Raw genomic sequence first — 21,571 nt, forward strand, 5'->3', positions numbered from 1 at the left:
GCGCGGCGGGGGGCGAGGCGCAGCGTTTGGTGCGCGGTTTGAAGATGGCGGGGGGGGCCGGCGGTGGCGCCATCCCCCCGGCCTCAGTGGAAGCCTTGGCCGCCGACTGGATGCTGGAGTTCGCCTGCCACTGCCTGTGCCGGCACTTCGGGGAAGAGTGCCCAGCGGAGTTCCAGCGGTGGAGGGACGTGGCGCAGGGTGAGAGGCGCGGGCGGCGGTTGTCGGGGTTCTGGGGGTCCTCACACCGCTGCGGCCGCTCTGCGGGCGCTGTGCCCCCGCAGGCTTGCGAGTAGCTCTGTAGAACGCTTCCGCACCCGCTGCTCGTTCCGCGAAAGAGCGTCTCGTGGGTACGGGAAACCGAATCGGAGAGTCGTGGAACAGTTTTGGTCGGAAAAGACTTTGAGATGAAGTCCAACCATTCTCTAACTCCACCAAGGCTGGGGCTAAACCATGGCCCTCAGCACCACAGCTCTGCCTCTCTGAAACACCTCCAGGGCTAGGCATTCAACCACCTCCCCAGGGAGCCTTTTCCAGTGCTTGAGAGCCCTTTCAGTGAAGAAGTTTCTTCTCATAAACAACCTAAACCTCCCCTGATGCAACTGTGGTCCATTTCCTCTTGTCCTGTCACTTCTTACTAGGGAGGAGAGACCAACACCCACCTCACTCCAAATTGCTTTCCAGTAGTTGTAGAGAACAAGGTCTCCCCTCAGCCTCATGTTCTCCAGACTAAGCAACCCCTGTTCCCTCAGCTGCTCCTCACAAGGACTGCTCTCCAGTTAGTTCTGATGAGGTTTCCAGCACTTTTGAGGGCTTCAGAAGATTGATGGACTATGTGATTTATGTTGCGTTGGTATTTGGCTATTTCATTACATTGTCATGGCAACCCATGGATGTCCTCCCCTTTTCTGAGTCCCCATTCTCTGCTGGGGACAGGTCATGGGATGACAGAGCAACTGCTGTAGGTTAGCTCTGTGTAGGGACTAACTGCACACAATGATTAATGGTGCTTCTCAGTGTGTTCCCTGACCCTGCCTACCAGTTCAGGAGGCCACTTGTCCTGCAGTCCTCCTGCCTTACTCTTGAAAATGGAGGCAAAGAAGGTATTTAGTACCTCAGCCTTTTCCTCATCTTCAGTTACAATATTCCACTCCAGGTCCAATGCAGAGTGGAGGTTCTTCTTGCCCTTCTTTAGCAGTAATATACTCACAAAAATGCTTTTTATTGTCCTTCACAGCAGTGTTCAGCTTGAGTTCTAACTGGGATTTTGCCTCTCTAATTTTTCTCCTACATGATCTAACAACATCCTTAAATGTTGCCTCCCCCCTTTCCAAAGGAGATATTCTCTTTTTTCCCCTTAATCCCTTCAAGAGCTGCTTGCCCCCCAGGCCCAGAGCCTTCCCCTTGGATCATCTTATGGCACATGGGCACAGCCTGTTCCTGTGCCTTCAAGAGCTCCTGCTTGAAGTGGGTCCAACCATCCTGGTCCCCTTTGTTCTTCAGGGCTGCTTCCCAGGGTACTCTCCAGGTTAGTTGCCTAAATAAGCTGCAGTCTGCCCTCTGGAAGTCCAAGGTCAGGGTTCTGTTGTTGCTCCTCCTTATGTCCCTGCATATTGAAAACTCCACTGTCTCATGGTGGCTGCAGCCTGGGCAGCCTCCCACCATCACCTCTCCCACCAGCCCTTCCCTATTTGAGAGCAGCAGGTCAAGCAGAGCCTGACCCCTGGGAGGCTCACTTAGCTGCATCAGGAAGCTGTCCTCCATACACCCTAGGAACCTTCTGGACTGCCTCCTCTCTGCTGTGCTAAGTTCCCAGCAGATGTCTGGCAGGTTAAAGTCACCACAAGAACAAGGGCTGGTGATCTTGAGACCACCTCCATGCTTGTGGAATACTTCACCTACCTCTTCATCCTGGTTGGGTGGTCTATAACAGACCATTTTTCTTGGCCTTCCCTCTGATTTTAACCCACAAGCACTCAATCCTTTCATCCTTCAAGTTCTGTGGCATCAAGAGATTCCCTAATATGCAGGGCCATCCCTCCTCCTCTTCTCCCTTGCCCATCTCACCTAAATAGCTTGTAACCCCCCAGTGCAGTGCTCCAGCCACGAGTCATGCCACCACGTTTCTGTAGTGGCAACTACTTCATAGTTTTCCTGGTGTACCAAGGCTTCCAGTTCCTCTTGTTTGTTACCCATACTGCATGCATTGGTGTACCTGCACTTCAGCTGGGCTGCTGGTTTCACCACTGACTCTAGTTTACCTCCCTTTGTCTCCTCTTTGGAGAGTCTGGTTTCACCGCTTTCCCCCTTCAAACCTAGTTTAAAGCCCTCCCAATGAGCCCTGCCTCCTCTTGTGCCAGAGTCCTTCTGCCCTTTCTAGATAGATTCAGCCCATCTAGGTCCAGCAGGTCAGGTGCAGTGAGGGTTGTCCCTTGATCAAAGAAGCCAAAATTCTGCTGCTGGCACCATCCCCTGAGCCATTTGTTGATGGCATGGGTTCCCCTGTTCCTCTCGGTGTGCCCCCCTGCCACTGAGGGAACTGAGCAGAGCACCACTTGAGCTCCTGTCCCATCAATGGACCAAGAGCCTTGACTTCCTTTTTGATTGTCTAGGTGCCCTTCTTACCAAGCTCATCACTACCAGACTGGATTACCAAGATGCAGTATTCTGCCTACTTCCAACATTTCTGGCTCCATCTTCAGGGCATGGTGATGTTGCTTATGTCTATCACTGAACTCATCCAAGCCCCTTCTGAACTTGAACTCTGTTCTCTGCTATGGGAGATGCATGAGTGTGATTACAGCAAGTGGCACATGACTGATGTTCTAAGCAGCCTTCATCTTATTTCCTATTTTGGCTATAGGTATTAAAAGCTTTTGCATCACCTGTCCTCATGGAAACAGTTGTAAATATGTCCTTCCAAGCCCCAGTGACAATATTTGGGAGAAATAAGCTTGGAAAAGAGGAGGCTGAGGGGAGAGCTCATTGCTCTCTACAGCTCCCTGAAAGGAGGTTGGAGTGAGGTGGAGGCCAGTCTCTTCTCCCTTCTATCAGATGGAAAAACAAGAGGAAATGGTGTGAAATTGTGCCAGGGAAGAAAATGTCTTTACTGCAAGAGCAGTCAGGGGTTGGAACAGGCTGCCCAGGGGTGGTGGAGTTGCCATCCCTGAAGAAAGGTGTGGCCATGGCACTTGGGGACAGGGTTTACTGGCCATGGTGGTGTTGGGTGGATGATTGGACTGGATGATCTTAGAGTTCTTCTCCATCCAAACCAGTTGTATATTTGTGTTTCTGACTAACCTCTCCTTGGAGCTTTTACTGCCTTCAGTCTGTCAGTTGCTTTAGCAATGTGTAAGTGCTTCCAGTCTGCATGTGGGTCATGTTTTGTGGGTGTTCCATAGAAGTGTCCTCAGGAGCAGACAGTTGTCTTTGTAGTAAGCTGCCAAGCAAAACAAAGCTTCATTTGTTTATGTAAGATGCTGTGGTCCTCTAAATTGACTCAGCTGTGATGCATCTTCCCACCACATTACAGCTGTGAACAGCAGAAGGGATAGGCTTTGCTGGACAAGCTCCTAAATACAATGTCAGGTCTTTGGACACTGAAGAATATGAACTAAATCAGTTTCATCAGCTTCAAAACTAATGAGAAGTTTGGAGGTCTCAGTAAGATGAGGTTCCCTCAGTGTGTGGTGTGTTTTGGCCACACTGTGGCAGTGCTGGAGCAAAACTGACTTTCAGCTTTTTTCTTTTTTCCAGCTCTTATTAATGGCCTCTCCAGAATATCTGCACAGCAGAGAAAAAAGGTGTATGTCTGTCAGCTTTTGATGGGTGTTGCAGAAGGAAAAGAGCTTGGTAAATACTCTCTTTTTTTCTGAGTTGTTTTAAATAGATTTGGCTGAACTTCCACAGAGGTGTTTTAGGTGTAGAGGTTTTTGCATAGCTTCTACTGTGCATATATCTAAAATCCCTTTTTGCTCTCTCTTCCACATGTGACTGAGCTGTATGCAGGACCACTTACTCTCTGATTCAGTTAGCTGCTTTGAGTTTGACACACTGCTGCTTAAATTATGGACACTTTTTGTGTCAGAGCAGCAGCAACAGAAGAATTCTAAGGGTAAACAACCTAAGGTTAAAGGGCCTAAGGCAAAACAGCCTAAGGTTAAACAACCCTCCCCTGGCATCAGGACCTGCTCCCTCAAAAAAAAGAGGAGGGTAATTGTTATTGGCGATTCACTTCTGAGGGGAATGGAGGGCCCCATTTGTCGGCCAGACCCATCTCGTAGGGAACTCTGTTGTCTCCCTGGAGCCCAAATTAATGATGTTACCAGAAGGCTACCCAGGCTGGTACAGCCTTCTGACTATTATCCTTTGCTACTTATGCAGATAGGGAATGATGATGTTGTAGTCAGAACTCCCAGGGCTATCAAAAATGATTTCAGGGCCCTGGGAGATCTGGTTGAGGGGATAGGTGCTCAAATAATTTTTTCCTCAATACCCTTAGTTGCAGGAGGGAATACCACAAGGAACAGGACAGCAGCCATAATCAACAAGTGGCTTAGAGGCTGGTGCAGACAAAAGAATTTTGGGTTTTTTGATCTTGGTAAAATTTCTACTGCACCAGGCCACCTGGCAACAGATGGAGTACATCTGTCCCAAAGAAGGGGAAAGGTCACAGTATATGAGAATGGCCTGTCCCCCAAAGGTAAAAAGATTCTGGGGAGGGAACTGGCAGCTCTCATCGACAGGGCTTTAAACTAGTTTCGAAGGGGGGAGAGGCTGAAACTAGTCCCCTCAGGCAAGAGTCTGGGGGCAGTAAGCTAGGGTCAGAGGCCAAACCAGCAGCCCAGCTGAGGTGCATGTACACTAATGCACGAAGCATGGGAAACAAACAAGAGGAGCTGGAAGCCTTGTTGCAGCAGGAAAGTTATGACGTAGTTGCCATCACGGAGACGTGGTGGGATAGCTCACATGACTGGAGTGCTGCAATTGATGGCTACAGGCTCTTCAGGAGAGATAGACAAGGAAGAAGGGGTGGAGGGGTGGCCCTGTACATCAGGGAGGCTCTAGATGCCATTGAACTAGAGATTAGGGACAATCAGGTTGAATGCTTGTGGGCAAGAATTAGAGGGAAGACCGGTAGGGCAGACATCCAGGTTGGAGTCTGTTATAGACCACCCAACCAGGAGGATGATGTCGACGAAGCATTCTATAGACAGCTTAAGGCTGTCTCAAGATCTCCTGACCTTGTCCTTATGGGCGACTTCAACCTGCCTGACATCTGCTGGGATCTCAACACAGCAGAGAGGAGGCAGTCTAGGAGGTTCTTAGAGTGCATGGAGGACAGCTTCTTATCCCAGGTACTGCGTGAGCCTACCAGGGGCAAGGCTATGCTTGACCTCCTCTTCACCAGCAGGGAAGGGCTGGTGGGGATGTGGTGGTCGGAGGCTGTTCAGGGGCCAGCGACCACGAGATAATTGAATTTTCGGTATTTGGTCAAACTAAGAGGGGCAGCAAGAAGACCTCCACTCTGGACTGCCGGAGGGCGGACTTCAGGTTGCTCAAGGAAATAATTCAGAGGGTTCCTTGGGAGAAAGCCCTTAAAAATAAAGGGGTCCAGGAGGGCTGGACATGCTTCAAGAAAGAACTGATGAAGGCTCAGGAGCAGGCTGTGCCAGTGTGCCGGAAGAGGAGCCGCCGGGGCAGACGGCCAGCCTGGTTGTGTAATGAACTTTTAACAGAACTAAGGGAAAAAAAGAGGGTGTATCATCTTTGGAAGAAAGGGGAGGCAACCCATGGGATGTTTAAAGAGGTTGCTAGGGCATGTAGGAGGAAAATTAGGGAGGCAAAAGCACATTTGGAACTTAAACTGGCCTCTGATGTGAAGGACAACAAAAAGTCCTTCTATAAATATATTAATAGCAAGAGGAAGGGCAGGGACAACCTCCACTCCTTGGTTGACATGGAAGGAAATGTTGTATCACAGGATGAGGAAAAGGCAGAGGTACTTAACACCTTCTTTACCTCAGTTTTTACTAGCTGGAAAGAACGTCTACCAGACAGCTGGCCTGCAGAACTGGCAGAGGGAGCCAGGGAGCTGCATGGTTTCCCTGTGTTCCATGAGCAAGTGATAGGAGCTCTCCTCAGCAGCTTAGACCCCCACAAGTCCATGGGACCAGATGGGATCCATCCTAGGGTGCTGAGAGAGCTGGCAGATGAGCTGGCCAAGCCACTCTCCATGATTTTTCATCAGTCCTGGCTCACTGGAGAGATCCCAGCTGACTGGAAGCTGGCCAACGTGGTGCCCATCCACAAGAAGGGCCGGTTGGATGAGCCAGGGAATTACAGGCCTGTCAGCCTGACCTCAGTGCCAGGAAAGATTATGGAGCAGGTCATCCTGAGTGCAATCACACAACACTTAGAGGATGGCCAAGGGATCAGGCCCAGCCAGCATGGGTTTAGGAAGGGCAGGTCCTGCCTGACCAACCTGATCTCCTTCTATGATCAGGTGACTGCCTGGTGGATGTGGGGAGGCCTGTGGATGTAGTCTACCTGGACCTCAGCAAGGCCTTTGACACCGTTCCCCATAGCAAACTCCTGGCCAAGCTGTCAGCCCATGGCTTGGATGGGAGCACACTGCGATGGGTTAGGAACTGGCTGGAGGGCCGAGCCCAGAGAGTGGTAGTGAATGGTGCCACATCCAGCTGGCAGCCAGGCACCAGTGGTGTGCCCCAGGGATCAGTACTGGGCCCCATGCTCTCTAACATCTTCATTGATGATCTGGACGAGGGCATCGAGTCCATCATCAGTAAATTTGCTGACGACACCAAGCTGGGGGCAGGAGTTGATCTGCTGGAGGGTAGAGAGGCTCTGCAGAGGGACCTCGACAGGCTGGACAGATGGGCAGAGTCCAAGGGCATGAGATTGAACACATCCAAGTGCCAGGTTCTGCACATTGGCCACAGCAACCCCATGCAGAGCTACAGGCTGGGGTCAGAGTGGCTGAGAGCAGTCAGGCTGAGAGGGACCTGGGGGTGCTGGTCGACGGTAGACTGAACATGAGCCTGCAGTGTGCCCAGGCAGCTAAGAGGGCCAATGGCATCCTGGCCTGCATCAGGAACAGTGTGGCCAGCAGGAGCAGGGAGGTCATTCTGCCCCTGTACACTGCACTGGTTAGGCCACACCTCGAGTACTGTGTCCAGTTCTGGGCCCCTCAGTTTAGGAAGGAGGTTGACTTGCTGGAACGAGTCCAGAGAAGGGCAACAAAGTTGGTGAGGGGTTTGGAACATAAGCCCTACGAGGAGAGGCTGAGGGAGCTGGGGTTGCTTAGCCTGGAGAAGAGGAGACTCAGGGGTGACCTTATTGCTCTCTACAACTACCTGAGGTTGTAGACAGACGGATGTTGGTCTCTTCTCCCAGGCAAGCAGTACCAGAACAAGAGGACACAGTCTCAGGCTGCGCCAGGGGAGGTTCAGGCTGGATGTTAGAAAAAAGTTCTATCCAGAAAGAGTGATTGCACATTGGAATGGGCTGCCTGGGGAGGTGGTGGAGTCGCCATCACTGGAGGTTTTCAGGAGAAGACTTGACGGGGTACTTGGTGCTGTGGGTTAGTTGTTTGGGTGGTGTTGGATTGGTTGATGGGTTGGACGCGATGATCTTGAAGGTCTCTTCCAACCTGGTTGATTCTATGTATTCTATGTATTCTATGTATTCTATGTATTCTATTGGAAAAGATTGGCTGGATGTTAGTAAGCAACATTTGCAAGGTGGAAGCACAGAATGTGTGATTTTTCTCTGCACATGTAGCTCTGGAGGTATAAGGAGGGCAGACAGAAGGCAGAAGAATGGACAAACAGGATGCCTGCCCTTAGAATCATAGAATCAATAAGGTTGGAAAAGACCTGAGAGATCAAATCCAACCTGTCACCCAACACCTCATGACTACTAAACCATGGCTCCAAGTGCCACGTCCAATCCCTTTTTGAGCACCTCCAGGGACAGTGACTGCACCACCTCCCTGGGCAGCACATTCCAATGGCCAACAACTCTTTCTGTTTCTTCTAAGACTGTGAGACTTGAAGCTGGCAACAGGTCTGTGGGACTCATTCACTGGCATGGTTCCTCTCTGGGTGTGTTCATGATGTGGGAGTTCAGCCAGGTTGCAGGTTGGCTTTGCTTCCATGCTGGCTTTCTGGAAGTCTTAACTACTTTTGCTGCAAGTTTTCACTGTTTGATAAAACTCCTTGGAATTTAAGGAGCTCAGAAGCAGTCCTGGCAGCATGAACATGGAAGAAGCCAATTCTAGCCTAGCAGTGCTACAAGGGCTTGGGTTTAGTGCAATGCTTGTTTAAATGCAGTGTCTTATGTTGTCAGGTAATGACACTTCTCTGGAGTTGGTTCAGCTTGAGAATCAAGTTTTAATATTTAAAACAAGTTCATCATGTACAAAGCATGAAACTTTTCTAATAAGGATTATAGAAGTTATTATTGAAGTTGTACTATGTGTGGGTTTTATCTATCACTGTATAGAGTGAGCTGTGCAGTGAGGAGGTGCCATGTGTTTAGCTGCATATGGAAGCTAATAGACTGGAAATCTCATTTCCATACTACATAGAAAACTAATACAGGGTGTGGTGCTTTCCTAGTTCTAGTGCACTTATGAAAACATTTGAGCCTTCAAACAGAGTAGGCTGTTTCAGATGCCAGGCCTGAGTTAAACACTTTGGTTTTACAGTAGTGTGAAACAAAATAAAATCACAGACTCAAACCAGGTTGGAAGACACCTCTAAGATCCAGTCCAACCTATCACCCAACCCTATCTAATCAACTAGACCATGGCACCAAAGTGCCTTATCCAGGCTTTTCTTAAGCACCTCCAGGGATGTTGACCTCACACCCTCCCTGGGCAGCACATCCCAATGGTCAGTCTCTCTTTCTGGGAAGAACTTTCTCCTCACCTCAAGCCTAAACCTCCCCTGGCACAGCTTGAGACTGTGTCCTCTTGTTCTGGTGCTGCTTGCCTGGGAGAAGAGACCAACCCCCTCCTGGCTACAACCTCTCTTCAGGTAGTTGCAGGCAGCCATAAGGTCTCCCCTGAATCTCCTCTTCTCCAGGCTAAGCAACCCCAGCTCCCTCAGCCTCTCCTCACAGGGCTGTGCTCCAGACCCCTCCCCAGCTTTGTTGCCCTTCTCTGGACACCTTCCAGCACCTCAACATCTTTCCTAAACTGAGGGGCCCAGAACTGGACACAGGACTCAAGGTGTGGCCTACCCAGTGCTGAGTAGAGGGGCACAATGACTTCCCTGCTCCTGCTGGCTACACTGTTCCTGATCCAGGCCAGGATACCATTGGCCCTCTTGGCTGCCTGGGCACACTGCTGGCTCATGTTCAGCTGCTGTCAGTCACTACCCCCAGGTCCCTTTCTGCCTGGCTGCTCTCAGCCACTCTGACCCCAGCCTGTAGCACTGCATGGGGTTCTTGTGGCCAATGTGTAGAACCTGGCACTTGGATGTGTTCAATCTCATGCCCTTGGACTCTGCCCATCTGCTCAGCCTGGTAAGGTCCCTCTGCAGAGCTCTTCTACCCTCTAACAGATCAACTCCTGCCCCCAGCTTGAACTGATGAAGGACTCAATCCCCTCCTCCAGATCATCAATAAAGATATTGAACAGGATGGGGCCCAGCACTGATCCCTGGGGCACACCACTGGTGCCTGGCTGCCAGCTGGATGTGGCACCATTCACCACCACTCTCTGGGCTCAGCCTCCAGCCAGTTCCTAACCCAGCTCAGAGAGCTGCTGTCCAAGCCAGGGGCTGACAGCTTGGCCAGCAGTTTGCTGTGGGGGACGGTGTCAAAATAAACAAAACAAACAAAACCCCAAACAACCAAAAACTCCAGCACCCTCCCCAGTATTAATTCACAGATTGCATCAGGTTAGAAGGGGCCCTCAAAGGTCATCTTGTTCACCTCCCCTGCAGTCAACAGGAACACCTCCAACTAGATCAGGCTGCCCAGGGCCACATCAAGTCTGATCCTGAATGTCCCCAGGGATGTGGTCTCAAGCACATCTCTGGGCAACCTGTTCTAGTATTTTACCACATTGTAAAGAACTTCCTCCTGATGTCCTGCATTAATCTACCCTGCTCCAGTTTCAAACCATTGTCCCTAATCCTATCACCACAGGCCCTTCTAAACAGTCCTTCTCCAGCCTTCCTGTAGGCCCCTTTCAGATATTGAAATGCTTCTCTCTGCGTAAGCCTTCTCTTCCCCAGGCTGAACAACCCCAACTCTCACAGCCTGTCTTCATAGGAGAGGTGCTCCAGCCCTCTGATCATCTTTGTGGTCCTCTCCCTCCTACACCCTCTCCAGCAGGTCAATGTCCTTCTTGTGTTGCAGGCCCCATATCTGGACACAGGACAGGACTCCAGGTGAGGTCTCACCAGAGCAAAGTGGCAGAGTCACCTCTCTCAACCTGCTGGCCACGCTGCTTTTGATGCAGGCCTGGATGCCATTGGCCTCAGGGTGCAAGTGCCCATTGCTGGCTCAGGTCCAGCTTCTCATCCACCAGCACTCCCAAGTCCTTTTCTGCTGGGCTGTTCTTGATCTCCTCATCTCCCAGACTGGACTGATACCTAGGATTTCCCTGGCATAGGTTCAGAACCTTGCACTTTGCTTTATTGGACCTCATGAGATTTTTCTTGGCCCACCTCTCCAGCCTGTCCACAGCTTTGTGGATGGCATCTTGTCCTTCAGTCTTACCAACCACACCACTCAGCTTGGTACCATCTACTGACCTGCTGAGGGTCTTGCTGTCTGTGTCACTGAAAGACTATTGAACAAACCCTCAAGGGCCATTACCTGTCTCCATCTGGACACTGAGCTGGTGACCACTACCCTTTCTATGTGATCATCAAACCAGTTCCTTGTCCACTGAAATCCATGCCTCTCCAGCTTAGAGAGAAGGATGCTGTATGAGCCTGTGTCAAAGGCTTTTTGAGAGTGCAGGTAGATGACATCTGTTGGGCTTCCCTTGCCCACTGATGATGTCACATTGCTTGATTGAAGCAATGGGAGAAACCACAAGTATTTCCTTTTTGAACGTCTGCATACTTGCATTTGTCTCTTACTGCAGCAGCTATCTCCTTTGCAGTATTGTTTACCTTTTGTCTGGAAAACAACTTGAGCAATGCAAGGAATAAGAAGATATTGAGAGAGATTCCACTAGCAAGTGAGGCTGTAGCTGAGTGAACATCTTGAGCTCAGCTGGCAGTGAGCTGAGAAACAAGCAGTCTGCTCTTGCCAGCTCCTGCTGCATCTGTCGTTGGCACGCCGGCGTGCGGGTGTGCCATCACGGGACTGGCGAGCCCTTTCTGAGGTGTGCAGGGGATGGTCATCTGGCTGGGCTCCATTTCTGCCAGAACTAATCCCTGACAATGCTTCCTGGCAGGTTGCATGAACCTTAGTGATGGGAAAAGTGGTGCAGGGACACAGGAGGTCGCTTCTGCTGTTTCAGCGGCACTCCCATGTTACCCTGCTTGAATTTCCCTCTTGGTTTAACCCCTTCAAATACAACAAAAAGTCAAGACATGGAAATACAGACTTGAGGCAAACAAACAGCTTAGGATAGTGGATATAGGACAGAATTAACAGTATCAGTATAAAATGTTTTGTTACCTGATGCCAAGCTTAGTATTATTAGTGGCAGCCCTAACACACAACGGTGAACTTGGCACTACTGCAAGTGGCATTTTAAGTGAACAGTAATTAGCAGACACATCATCTCATGCAACAGTCATGTTATTAGCAAGGGTAGGAAGAGTTTATCTCTCTGAAAAGAGAGTTACTTTAGGTCTCAGATATGATTGGAGAGAGACTAAAAATTATTTGAGGAAAAAACCTGCAATAATCTATAGTGCATGTTACTTTATGGTCTCCAGCATAATGTAGTTAGCTTTAGCTCATGGTTTTTAAATACTGAGGCTGTTTTCTGTTTTCAACCCCCATCAGAATGGCATTTTAAAAACGAGGAAAGGATTTCACCTTTGGAATCTGCTCTGTCTTTCTGGACTTTACTTGAAAGGGGAGAAACGAAACTGGATAAGCTTCATGACGATATTCGCCGCCTGCTTCAAATTCAGGTCTGTACGACTCTGTTCACAGTGCTTGAGGGTGCTGCCTCTTTATTCTGCTAAAGCAGGGCTCCTTCCACAAAAAGCCTGGGTTGTTAGCAGGCTGAAGTGAGTTTTCTAAGTTGGTTGTATTTTCAAGTACAGAGTAAAAAGATCTGTACAGAGGACCTGTTGCTGTTTATCCTAGTCAGCTGCCAGCCTAGAGAGCTGCCAGCCTGAGATCAGCTTCAAGACAGTAGCATCTTGGGCTTTAAAATGCTATGAATTGCTATTTTTTCTTACTTTTTGCTTAAAAGTAATTCTTTGTACTAGAACACTTTTGATTTCAAACAGAAAACATGACAGGTACTAGGACTGGGAAGGTTTTTCAGGGAGAGATGGAAGCAATACTTGGTAGGACAGCATGGGGTATTTCACATCACATGGGGAGGTTTAGGGCATTTGTGCATGAGGTTTAATGCTCAGAACTAACTGTTACAATGAGATACTTGTTTGTGACTCTTAAATACATAATCCTGAAGTCTTGCAGAGCTGTAAAAGCATGGATTCTGTGGGTGATTTTTTCCTGAGTCTCAGGTGAAGTGTGTTTCAGCATATCTGCTTACATTTGTTGTAGGCTGTAGCAGTCCATATGGAAAAAGGATATTTCAAGGAGGCTGCTGAAATTCTTGAAAGGCTGTTTACAGACTCGGAATCAGATAAGGTAGTAACTTGCTTAGCTTGCATTAAGCTCTTATTTTCAGAGAAGATGGGAATGAGTTTCCAAAGCTAGGAAATTCTGCCTGCATACTGCCTGTGCAGACACCTACACATCTCAAGCACTTGTAAATGAAAAAGGAAACATGTGGCTAGGGGATCGATGGACATAATGGGTGATTTGGGTGAGTAAAATGCTTCTAGCAGCAGTTTTAATTCACTGTGGGCAGCATCAGTCCAAACTTCATCCTGTTTCCCACCTGAAATGAGGATAGAAGTGTCACTACAGACTGTGGGAGTTTGGTATTACTGTTTTATCAAACTAAAGGAGGTATCAGTCTGCTGGTAGAGACACAGGAACTCTAATAATTAGTCTCCTGACCTTTTCTCAGATATTGCAGTGTAGTCTGGTGTCTCTGATTAGTGTCCTTACATACTGAAGTAAGCATCACAGGGAAGGAAAACTCATTAGCATCTGTAGTATAGAGTGGATGTTATACCCCTCCCCAGAAAAGAAAGCATGTGTAGGTCAGGCCACCACGGGGTGTGATGTTTACCTCATCATTCAGAAAGATCCAAGTGCACAGCTCTCTAATAGCCAGTGCAGAAACCTGAATTTGCTGAGAAGGCGAGAGAAGAGCAGAAGGGCTGCAGGCAAAAGGAGAAAAGGGCAAAGATTCTGCTTCTCTCTTCCTCTGGTATATTAGGACATGCTCTATGCAAATAACAGCATGTGTATACCTACTCTTCAGATACACTGCTGATAGAATTCAGAGGTCAGGCAAGTGTAGGCTGTTGTGATGGTATTTAAATTCATAAATTAGAATGCAGCCTGGACACAGAAGTTCATTCTTGGCTTTCTTGGGCTCTCCAAGGTGCAGAGTGGTTGGTAGACAGAATGTAGTTAAACAGTCAGTGTCAATGTGTCCTGAATGCTACTAAACTAGTAGTCCTCTTCCTGAAGGCTGTAAACACCTTTCAGTGGTAGTCTTTTTGAGGCAGCAAAGGAGAAAAGAAAAACCAGTAATGAGTGGCCTCCTCTGGGGGTTTTGCCCATTTATAACCCTGCATTCCTAAAGGGAATTAAAATGATCTTTGGAAAGTTATGCTCAGCCATTTACTAAGCACATAAAGTAAAGTGGTACTATGCCTAGTTAACTTTAGAATCCTTTCAAACTGTATCCTGAAGTTGTTTCAGTCCTGATGTTTACCTGTGTGTGTCCTGTTCTGTACAGATGCCAGCTTTACTGCAGGATGTATTCTTGTGTTGTACAAAGCTGTGTTTTTTCATAGCCTCTAAGGGTGAAGCTGGCAACCATACTTAAAAGCAAGGATCCATATGTCCCCTTTCTCCAGAACTTCAGTTACAATCATTTGATAAGCAAAATCAAGTCTTACATTGAACTTTTCATGAAAGAAAATGAGAATAACTTCTTAATACAGGTATGTCAAAGCCATTTCCAGAATGTATTGTGCAATAGGTACCTGATATGATTAAATAAGTTTCTACTTTCAAGGAGGTTCAGACAATAGTCAGTTATTGTGTTAGATGAAAAGGAAGTTTTATCTCCTTTTGGATTGTCTTGTGAGTTTAAAAAAATGAAAAATACATGTTCAGAAGCAGTAAGACTCCTGTGAAGTATCCTCTGTGAATGTTTGAGTTGAAGAATAGGAACACTGCATAATTAAAACGAGGTCTGTGGTGAGTGTATGCTTAAGAGAAGCAGTTCTGATCTGAGGCTCACTAAATGATAAACTAGCTACCCAATGTAACTATATCCAGGTCTTGATCTACATGACTTCTGGTACTGAAACATGAGGACCTGTTAATCTGGCTAAAACTCTAGGAATGTCCAAAGAGAGATTATTGCTTTCCTGTAAATAAAACTGTACCTTGCAAAGCACTTGCTCAAAAGTGATTTAAAATGGGCAAGAACAACATTCCTCCTGCAGTTCATCTTCAGGAGGATTGTAAAGAATGTCTCTTATGCTTGCTTCCTAGAAAAGCATATTGAATTACTCAATTACAGAAGCACAAACATCTAAAGGTAGTAAGAAGTAAATTTTAAATAAACAAACCAACCTAGAGTTCCTCTGAGGTTTTCATTCTCATACTCTGGGAAAAGACACTGGAGAACTTATTAAATGTGTTTCACTTGCTGGCAGCTTTCAAGTTTTGTTTTTCAAAGCTATTTCTTTGAGTCCAAGAGGAGATGGAGGTTTGGAGGTGTTGGAAAAGGCCTGGAACTCCATAGTAGCATAACTACACACTATTTGTTGCACTCACTGCTTGCTCATCTGCACCAGCACTGCAGATCTGACTCCTGAAGTCTTTACTTTGGACTGAGTTACTCTGGGATGTGAAGGAGATGGCCTTGTGGAAAGTTCCCACTTCTGTTGTGCAATGCATGTAGCTTTCCCTGCTCCACTCTAGCTTTAACTGTTAGTATCTCTTATCTTTCTAATGGTACCATGTGTCGAGGTAGAATAATAGAGGTTATCTAGTCCAACTGCCCTGCAGTCAGCAGGGACATCTGCAGCTAGATCAGGTTGCTCAGAGCCCTAAGCAAGCTGACCTGGAACGGGGGGCATATACCACTTACCTGGGCAACCTAGGCTAGTGTTTCACCACCCTCATTGTAAACATTCTTCCTTCTATCTAGTGTTAGTCTACCTTCTTTTGGTTTAAACCCATCACCTCTTGTCCAATCACAACAGCTGCACAGCCAGATTGTTTTTCTCACTGGAGCACTAAGTTTAATGTTCTAGAGCAGCTGATAATGAAGTGGCAAGAATGACCTCATCTGGACTTAGGGGAAAGTACAAGCCTTACAATTCTCTGGACATTCTATAGAGATCCTTCCTCCTTTTGGGAATGGAGAACCAATAATCTTAATTTGTAGCAGGATGTCAGGCAGTTCATTTACTAATACAAGACATGTGATATTGTAAGCCTAAAGTCTGATTAGATGTGTCTTCTGAAAGTGCTCTAGGTATGCTTGATCCTGCCATGCACTACAGCACTACATGAACTTGAGACCTGACAATTTTAGTTTATTAAAGTATTCCAAAGCCTGTTCTTTATATATTTGCCATCTTAATCTTTGCAATGTATTTCATATGCTTATATGTTCACTTATAGAATCTCAGAATCAATAAGGTTGGAAAAGACCTCAAAGATCATCAAGTCATGGACATACAATGAACACTGGCATCTGAACATGAGCCAGCAGTGTGCCCAGGTGGCCAAGAAGGCCAATGGCATCCTGCCCTGGCCAGCAGGAGCAGGGAAGTCCTTGTGCCCTGTACTCAGCACTGGATAGGCCACACCTTGAGTTCTGTGTCCAGTTCTGGGCACCTCAGGTTAGGAAAGATGTTGAGTTGCTGGAAGGTGTCCAGAGAAGGGCAACAAAGCTGGGGAGGGGTCTGGAGCACAGCCCTGTGAGGAGAGGCTGAGGGAGCTGGGGTTGCTTAGCCTGGAGAAGAGGAGGCTCAGGGGAGACCTTATGGCTGTCTACAACTCCCTGAGGGGAGGTTGTAGCCAGGAGGGGGTTGGTCTCTTCTCCCAGGCAAGCAGCACCAGAACAAGAGGACACAGTCTCAAGCTGTGCCAGGGGAGGCTCAGGCTGGAGGTTAGGAAGAAGTTCTTCACAGAAAGAGATTGGCCATGGGAATGTGACTTGATGAGGCACTTGGTGCCATGGTTTAGTTGATCAGATGGTGGTGGGTGATAGGTTGGACTGGATGATCTTGAAGGTCTTTTCCAACCTGGTTGATTCTATTCTAAGTATAGACACAAAAATCTCTCTTGCAGCTATGACTCAAGTTCTTGAGTTATTAGCTGGTAAAGATCTTGATGGATTTCAGCTTAACACACCACAATTGTTTGAAACCACTTGTTTTAATGGTAATACTTCTGAAGGATCTGTGAAACAAGCACTGTTAGTCCTAATGGAAGACATTAATCTTACTGATTCACAGTGTACTCCCTAGGTACAGACTGGCTTTAATTCTGATGTATCAATTCCATTTTTTTTTCACAGGCAGCCACCCAAGAGGTGGAGTCTAAAGGATTGGGTGCAATAGAATTACAAAACCAAACTGTGAATGTCAAGAAAAGCCACAACAATAGTCTGGAAACAAAACAAAGGTTTGTATTGAAGTTACACAGCTGAGGGACATGTTGGGAACTTGGAGAACTAAGAGCAGGTAGAAGCTGAATTCCATCCTGCTGCTCAATAGACAATTAACTACAGGCACATTATTTATAAGTTTGGGGTTTTCTGTAGTTATTTTTGGCATTTACATCAAGTAGCTTGGCATTAAGTTTAAGTACATGTTGAAGATGCAGAGTTTTCAGTTTAAACAGCTGCCAGTCTTAATAAAAACATAGAAATTCTTTTCTTTTTTCCCCCTGGATGCTTGATTGAGCTCCTTTTTATTCTAGCCCTCTGAAGTTCTGGCTACAGGCAGTCTGAAGAAAGAGCAGAAAGAAAGGGGATGAGTCTGTTACTTTTTCCTTGCAGCTAAACCAAGATTCTCCTGCTCAGTGAGACCAGTGTGATGGCAAACAGTTGTGTTGCTTCATGGCTCCTCAGAACCATTGCATGCTTTTCTGAGCAATGCTGGGAGACCTCGAAGCCCAGGTCCTTCCCCCCTGCTTTGTCTTTGTTTTGAAAAGGTTAATCACCATGTTTGTCATGGGGAATAAATTGTAGTCTTCAGCTGGGACAGAGCTTGGATTTCTGCAGTTTTGGACTTGGCACACCTGGCATTGTTTAGTTAAGGGAATTGATGCAGACAGTATGTAGAAAGACAAGTTCTAAGTTATTGTTTAGAAGGACAACTCTTGAAACAATTACATCTGAGAGGTATGAAAGGCTTGATTAAAATCCCTATGGAAGCAATTCCTAGGTGCTGAAGAAGGTATGAAATAAATAGATCTGCAAAGTACCACATGCCTCAGTCTTAAATGTGTCATATCTTGTGTATTTCTCCTCCTGGTACAGGGAAGCAAGAGGGTTAATGGATTGAAGCAGCTGGTGTTTGTGTGCCACTGGTTCTGCAGAGAAGCTTGGGGATTTCCTTTCACTTAAATACTGTTGAATCAATTAGAGCAAGTTTCTTTTTTATTCTTAAGGTCAATGAAAGAAAAGGAGAATATTACACATCAGTCACCTGGAGGCAAGAAAAACCCCACAGTGAGGTAAAAACATATTCTTCTGTTGTTACTCTTGGTTGTAGCTTGCTCTTGGCTGTGCTGGGTCCAAGCACAAAGACAGACTGGGTGAGGAATAGCTTGAGACTTGTCTTGAGGAGAAGGATTTGAGAATGCCAGTTGGAAAAACTCAACATGAGCTGGCACTGTGCATTTGCAACCCTGAAGGAAGGTGACTGTGTGCTGGGCTGTGTCAGAAGGTCCTGCACCAGCAGAAGGGAAGTGATAACCTGCTCTTGAGACCACACCAGGAGTACTGGGTTCAGGTCTGAGGCCCCCAGGACAGGAAGGATGTGAAACTGTAGTAGCATGTCCAGAGGAGACCACAAAGATGGTTAGAGAGCTGGAGAACCTCCCATGTGGAGGCAGTGAGACACTGGAACAGATTGCTCAGGGAGGTTGTGGATGCCCCCTCCCAGGAGGTGTTCAAGGCCAGGTTGGATGAGGCCTTGGGCAACGTGGGCTAGTGGGAGGTGTCCCTGCCTGTGGCAGGGAGATTGCAACTAGATGATTTTTAAGGTCCCTTCCAACCCAAACCATTCTAAGGTAGATATTTGATGAAGTTTTGCATATTTTAACTTCTGTTCTGTCTTCCCTGCAGGCCTCATTCACAGAAACACCAAGTGAACCATGTTCTTGGGAGTGAGTATGAGCTTATTTTTGCACTTTCCAAATGCTCATGGCAAATGATTTCTCCCTACCCCCTACACTATATGGGTTGGTGGTTAAATAACTGCTATCCCGTGTGATTGGATTAATATAAAAGTGATTGCAGTGGGAAGAAGACCTCCCAGTTTGTGTGGTGTCTGCACAAATGCAGACCTGGCGCTTCTGACATTTAGGAGGCTGTGGAATGGCTTCAGTTCTCTGGCAACTCATTTTGCAAACTCATTCAGTATTTTCTGTTTTGCTTGGGTTTGTCTTTGTAAATACTTACAGTATTCTTTACAAAACAAGGCTGCCAGAGGACTACTGAGGGGGAGCGAGCTGCAGAGGTTGGCTGACTGCGACAACAAACTGTGTGCAATGCACCAGGTTAAGGTGGTGGTGAATCTTCTTGGTAGTGCTTTTTAAAAGCTTGTAACACAGCTTACCATATTCACGTGGAGAGTCTGAAAACCATTAGCAGCCTCTTAACACAAAAAAGTGACCTTACAGGTTCTGCAGGTGGCCATGTTTTCCTTGAAGGACACTCTTAAGAGTCTTTGGATGCTTGCCACAGTTAGAAACTGGCATGGTGTGGAAGTGCTGGTTCCTGTATAGCTCTGATCGCTGCTTCATCTCCATCCTTTATGTGAAATGGGAGCAGTATGTGTAACAAATGTTGTTACCAAAAGGAAAGAACAGTTCAGTACTGGGGACTTTTTGTCTGGTTTTTTTTGCCTTACTTTAAAAGATTGAATCAAACTATGGGGACTTGCTGGAAGAGGCTGTGTTTTGGTTGCTTGCAGTAAGGTGAGATTCATCTCTGTATACAGAAAAAGTGGATTCATATATAAGCTGACACCCAAGTTCTTGCTGTCAGAGACTATCTAGATACTGCACATTTTTGTCTCATCTAAATGACAGAACACAAAATCTGCTGCCTTAATTGACTCCTCATTGGTTTGGATGCTTACCAACTGTCTTCTAGGTCTGAACAACTTGCAGAATGTGGAAAACAATGGATATGCTTTGGCCTGTGGCCGAAAAAGACAGGTTTGTACCCATTCTCTCTCTCTAAATGGAGACAATAATTATTCTGTACTCCACAGACTTTGCATTTTTTTTCTCCCCAACTTCATTTGTCTCTGTCTCCAAAATGCCTGGATTTAAGATTCTCCACATTACTCAGGCTGTGCTACAGCTCCTGAAACTGTCTTTCGAGTTATAATCATAGAATTGTCAGGGTTGGAAGGGACCTCAAGGATCATCCAGTTCCAACCCCCCTTGCAAGGGACAGGCAGGGACACCTCACACCACAGCAGGTTGCTCACAGCCACATCCAGCCTAGCTGCAAAAACCTCCAGGGATGAGGCTTCCACCACCAACCTGGGCAACCTGTGCCAGGCTCTCACCACCCTCATGGGGAACAACTGCTTCCTAACATCCAATCTCAATCTCCCCATTTCTATGTTTGCTCCATTCCCTCTAGACCCCAAGAAGTTCTACCTTTAAAGAGGAAAAGGATTTTTTGTGTGTGTGCAGTCTCACATTGTTGGTGATGCTTAGGAGCCTTCCATTTGTTGAGGCACGCTGTTAGTCAAGCTTAGTCTGAGTATTTATACAATAAGAGAAAAACAAGACTGTTTCCACTGTTTGGATTAAATAATTCAGGATGTTATTTGCCCATAAGAGTTTTGGGCAAACTTCAAAGACTTTTTCTTTCCCCACTGAAAAGGTTGAACATTTAACAACTTTATAGTTGAATACCTGGTTCATATGGGATGGATTAGAAGGGCTGTGGTTAGCAGGTCAAGAGAGGTTCTCCTTCCCTCTACTCTGCCCTGGTGAGCCTGCATCTGGAATATTGTGTTCAGTTCTGGGCCTCTCAGTTCAAGGGCGACCTCAGGGAACTGCTTGAGAGAGTCCAGCACAGAGCCACAGATGCTGAAGGCAGTGGAACATCTCCCTGCTGAGGAAAGGCTGAGGGACCTGGGAGCAGAGGAGCCTGAGGGGTGACCTCATTCATGTCGATCAAGATGTGCAGGGCAGTGTCAGGAGGATGGAGCCAGGCTCTGCTCAGTGATGTCCAGTGATAGGACAAGGGGCAGTGGGTGCAAGCTGGAGCAGAGGAGGTTCCATGGGAACATAAGGGGAAACATTTTCACTATGAGGGTTTCAAGCTGCACCAGGGGAGGTTTCAGGCTGGATGTTAGGAAATATTTCTTTACTGAAAGGGTTCTCAAACATTGGAATGGTCTGCCCAGGGCAGTGCTGGAGTCACTGTCCCTGCAGGTGTTCATGCAGTGTGTGGACCTGGCACTTGGGGACATGGTTTAGTGTTGACCCTTCCCTGCTGGGTTGAGGGTTTGAGTGGATGATCTTGGAAGTCTATTGCAACTGGATGTATTCTGTGATTCTGTGTGATTCAAGGTTTGTCTTGGCTCAGTTAGCTCATGAAGTACAATTTTGCAGAGCATGTTTCGAATGAAGCACAACTTTGTCCAATGTCCTTTTCCTCATGGAGCTTGTGAATGTGTTTCTTGTGCCAGGTGATGTGACCACTTTGATGTAACACTTGACTTACAGTGCTGAGAGGAAATCAAAATGACCCTACTGCCTCTCAAACAGTGGTGACTAGAGAGCTGTATAAAAACATGCTTTGAGATTTGCCCTTGCAGAAGTGTCTTTCTCTGATCACATATCCAGTGCTTTTCTCTATTCTTCCCCTAGAGATGGACCAACAAAGAAGACTTGGAACTGAAATCTGGGGTGAGAAAGTTTGGTGTGGGTAACTGGGCTAAAATTTTGGTCCATGGTAACTTTAAGGACCGAACCAGTGTCATGCTCAAGGACCGGTGGAGGACACTCTGCAGGATCAACCAAAGATAAC

General features: G+C 47.0%; 1 protein-coding gene across 1 annotated transcript; it reads left to right on the forward strand.

Annotated features, from left to right (window-relative positions):
* Positions 1-44: 44 nt before the first annotated feature.
* On the forward strand, positions 45-21,570 carry TERF1 (telomeric repeat binding factor 1). The gene is made up of 10 exons (XM_054167213.1): positions 45-198; positions 3,754-3,849; positions 12,001-12,131; positions 12,739-12,825; positions 14,112-14,261; positions 16,862-16,968; positions 17,959-18,024; positions 18,638-18,678; positions 19,670-19,734; positions 21,412-21,570. Exons 1-10 carry the CDS (start codon positions 45-47, stop codon positions 21,568-21,570), a joined length of 1,056 nt encoding a protein of 351 aa, XP_054023188.1.
* The last annotated feature ends 1 nt before the right edge of the window (position 21,571 follows it).

This window comes from Dryobates pubescens, chromosome 14 (assembly GCF_014839835.1).
Source record: "Dryobates pubescens isolate bDryPub1 chromosome 14, bDryPub1.pri, whole genome shotgun sequence".
NCBI classification, from domain to species: Eukaryota; Metazoa; Chordata; class Aves; order Piciformes; family Picidae; genus Dryobates; species Dryobates pubescens.

What these genes read in the sequence shown, in the direction of transcription:
- TERF1 (XM_054167213.1), top strand. Translation starts at nt 45, where the DNA reads ATGGCGGGGGGGGCCGGCGGTGGCGCCATCCCCCCGGCCTCAGTGGAA. An exon ending in TGCAGAAGGAAAAGAGCTTG is followed by an intron (nt 3,850 to 12,000) that starts GTAAATACTCTC and finishes AACCCCCATCAG; the next exon opens with AATGGCATTTTAAAAACGAG. An exon ending in AGTGAACCATGTTCTTGGGA is followed by an intron (nt 18,679 to 19,669) that starts GTGAGTATGAGC and finishes ACTGTCTTCTAG; the next exon opens with GTCTGAACAACTTGCAGAAT.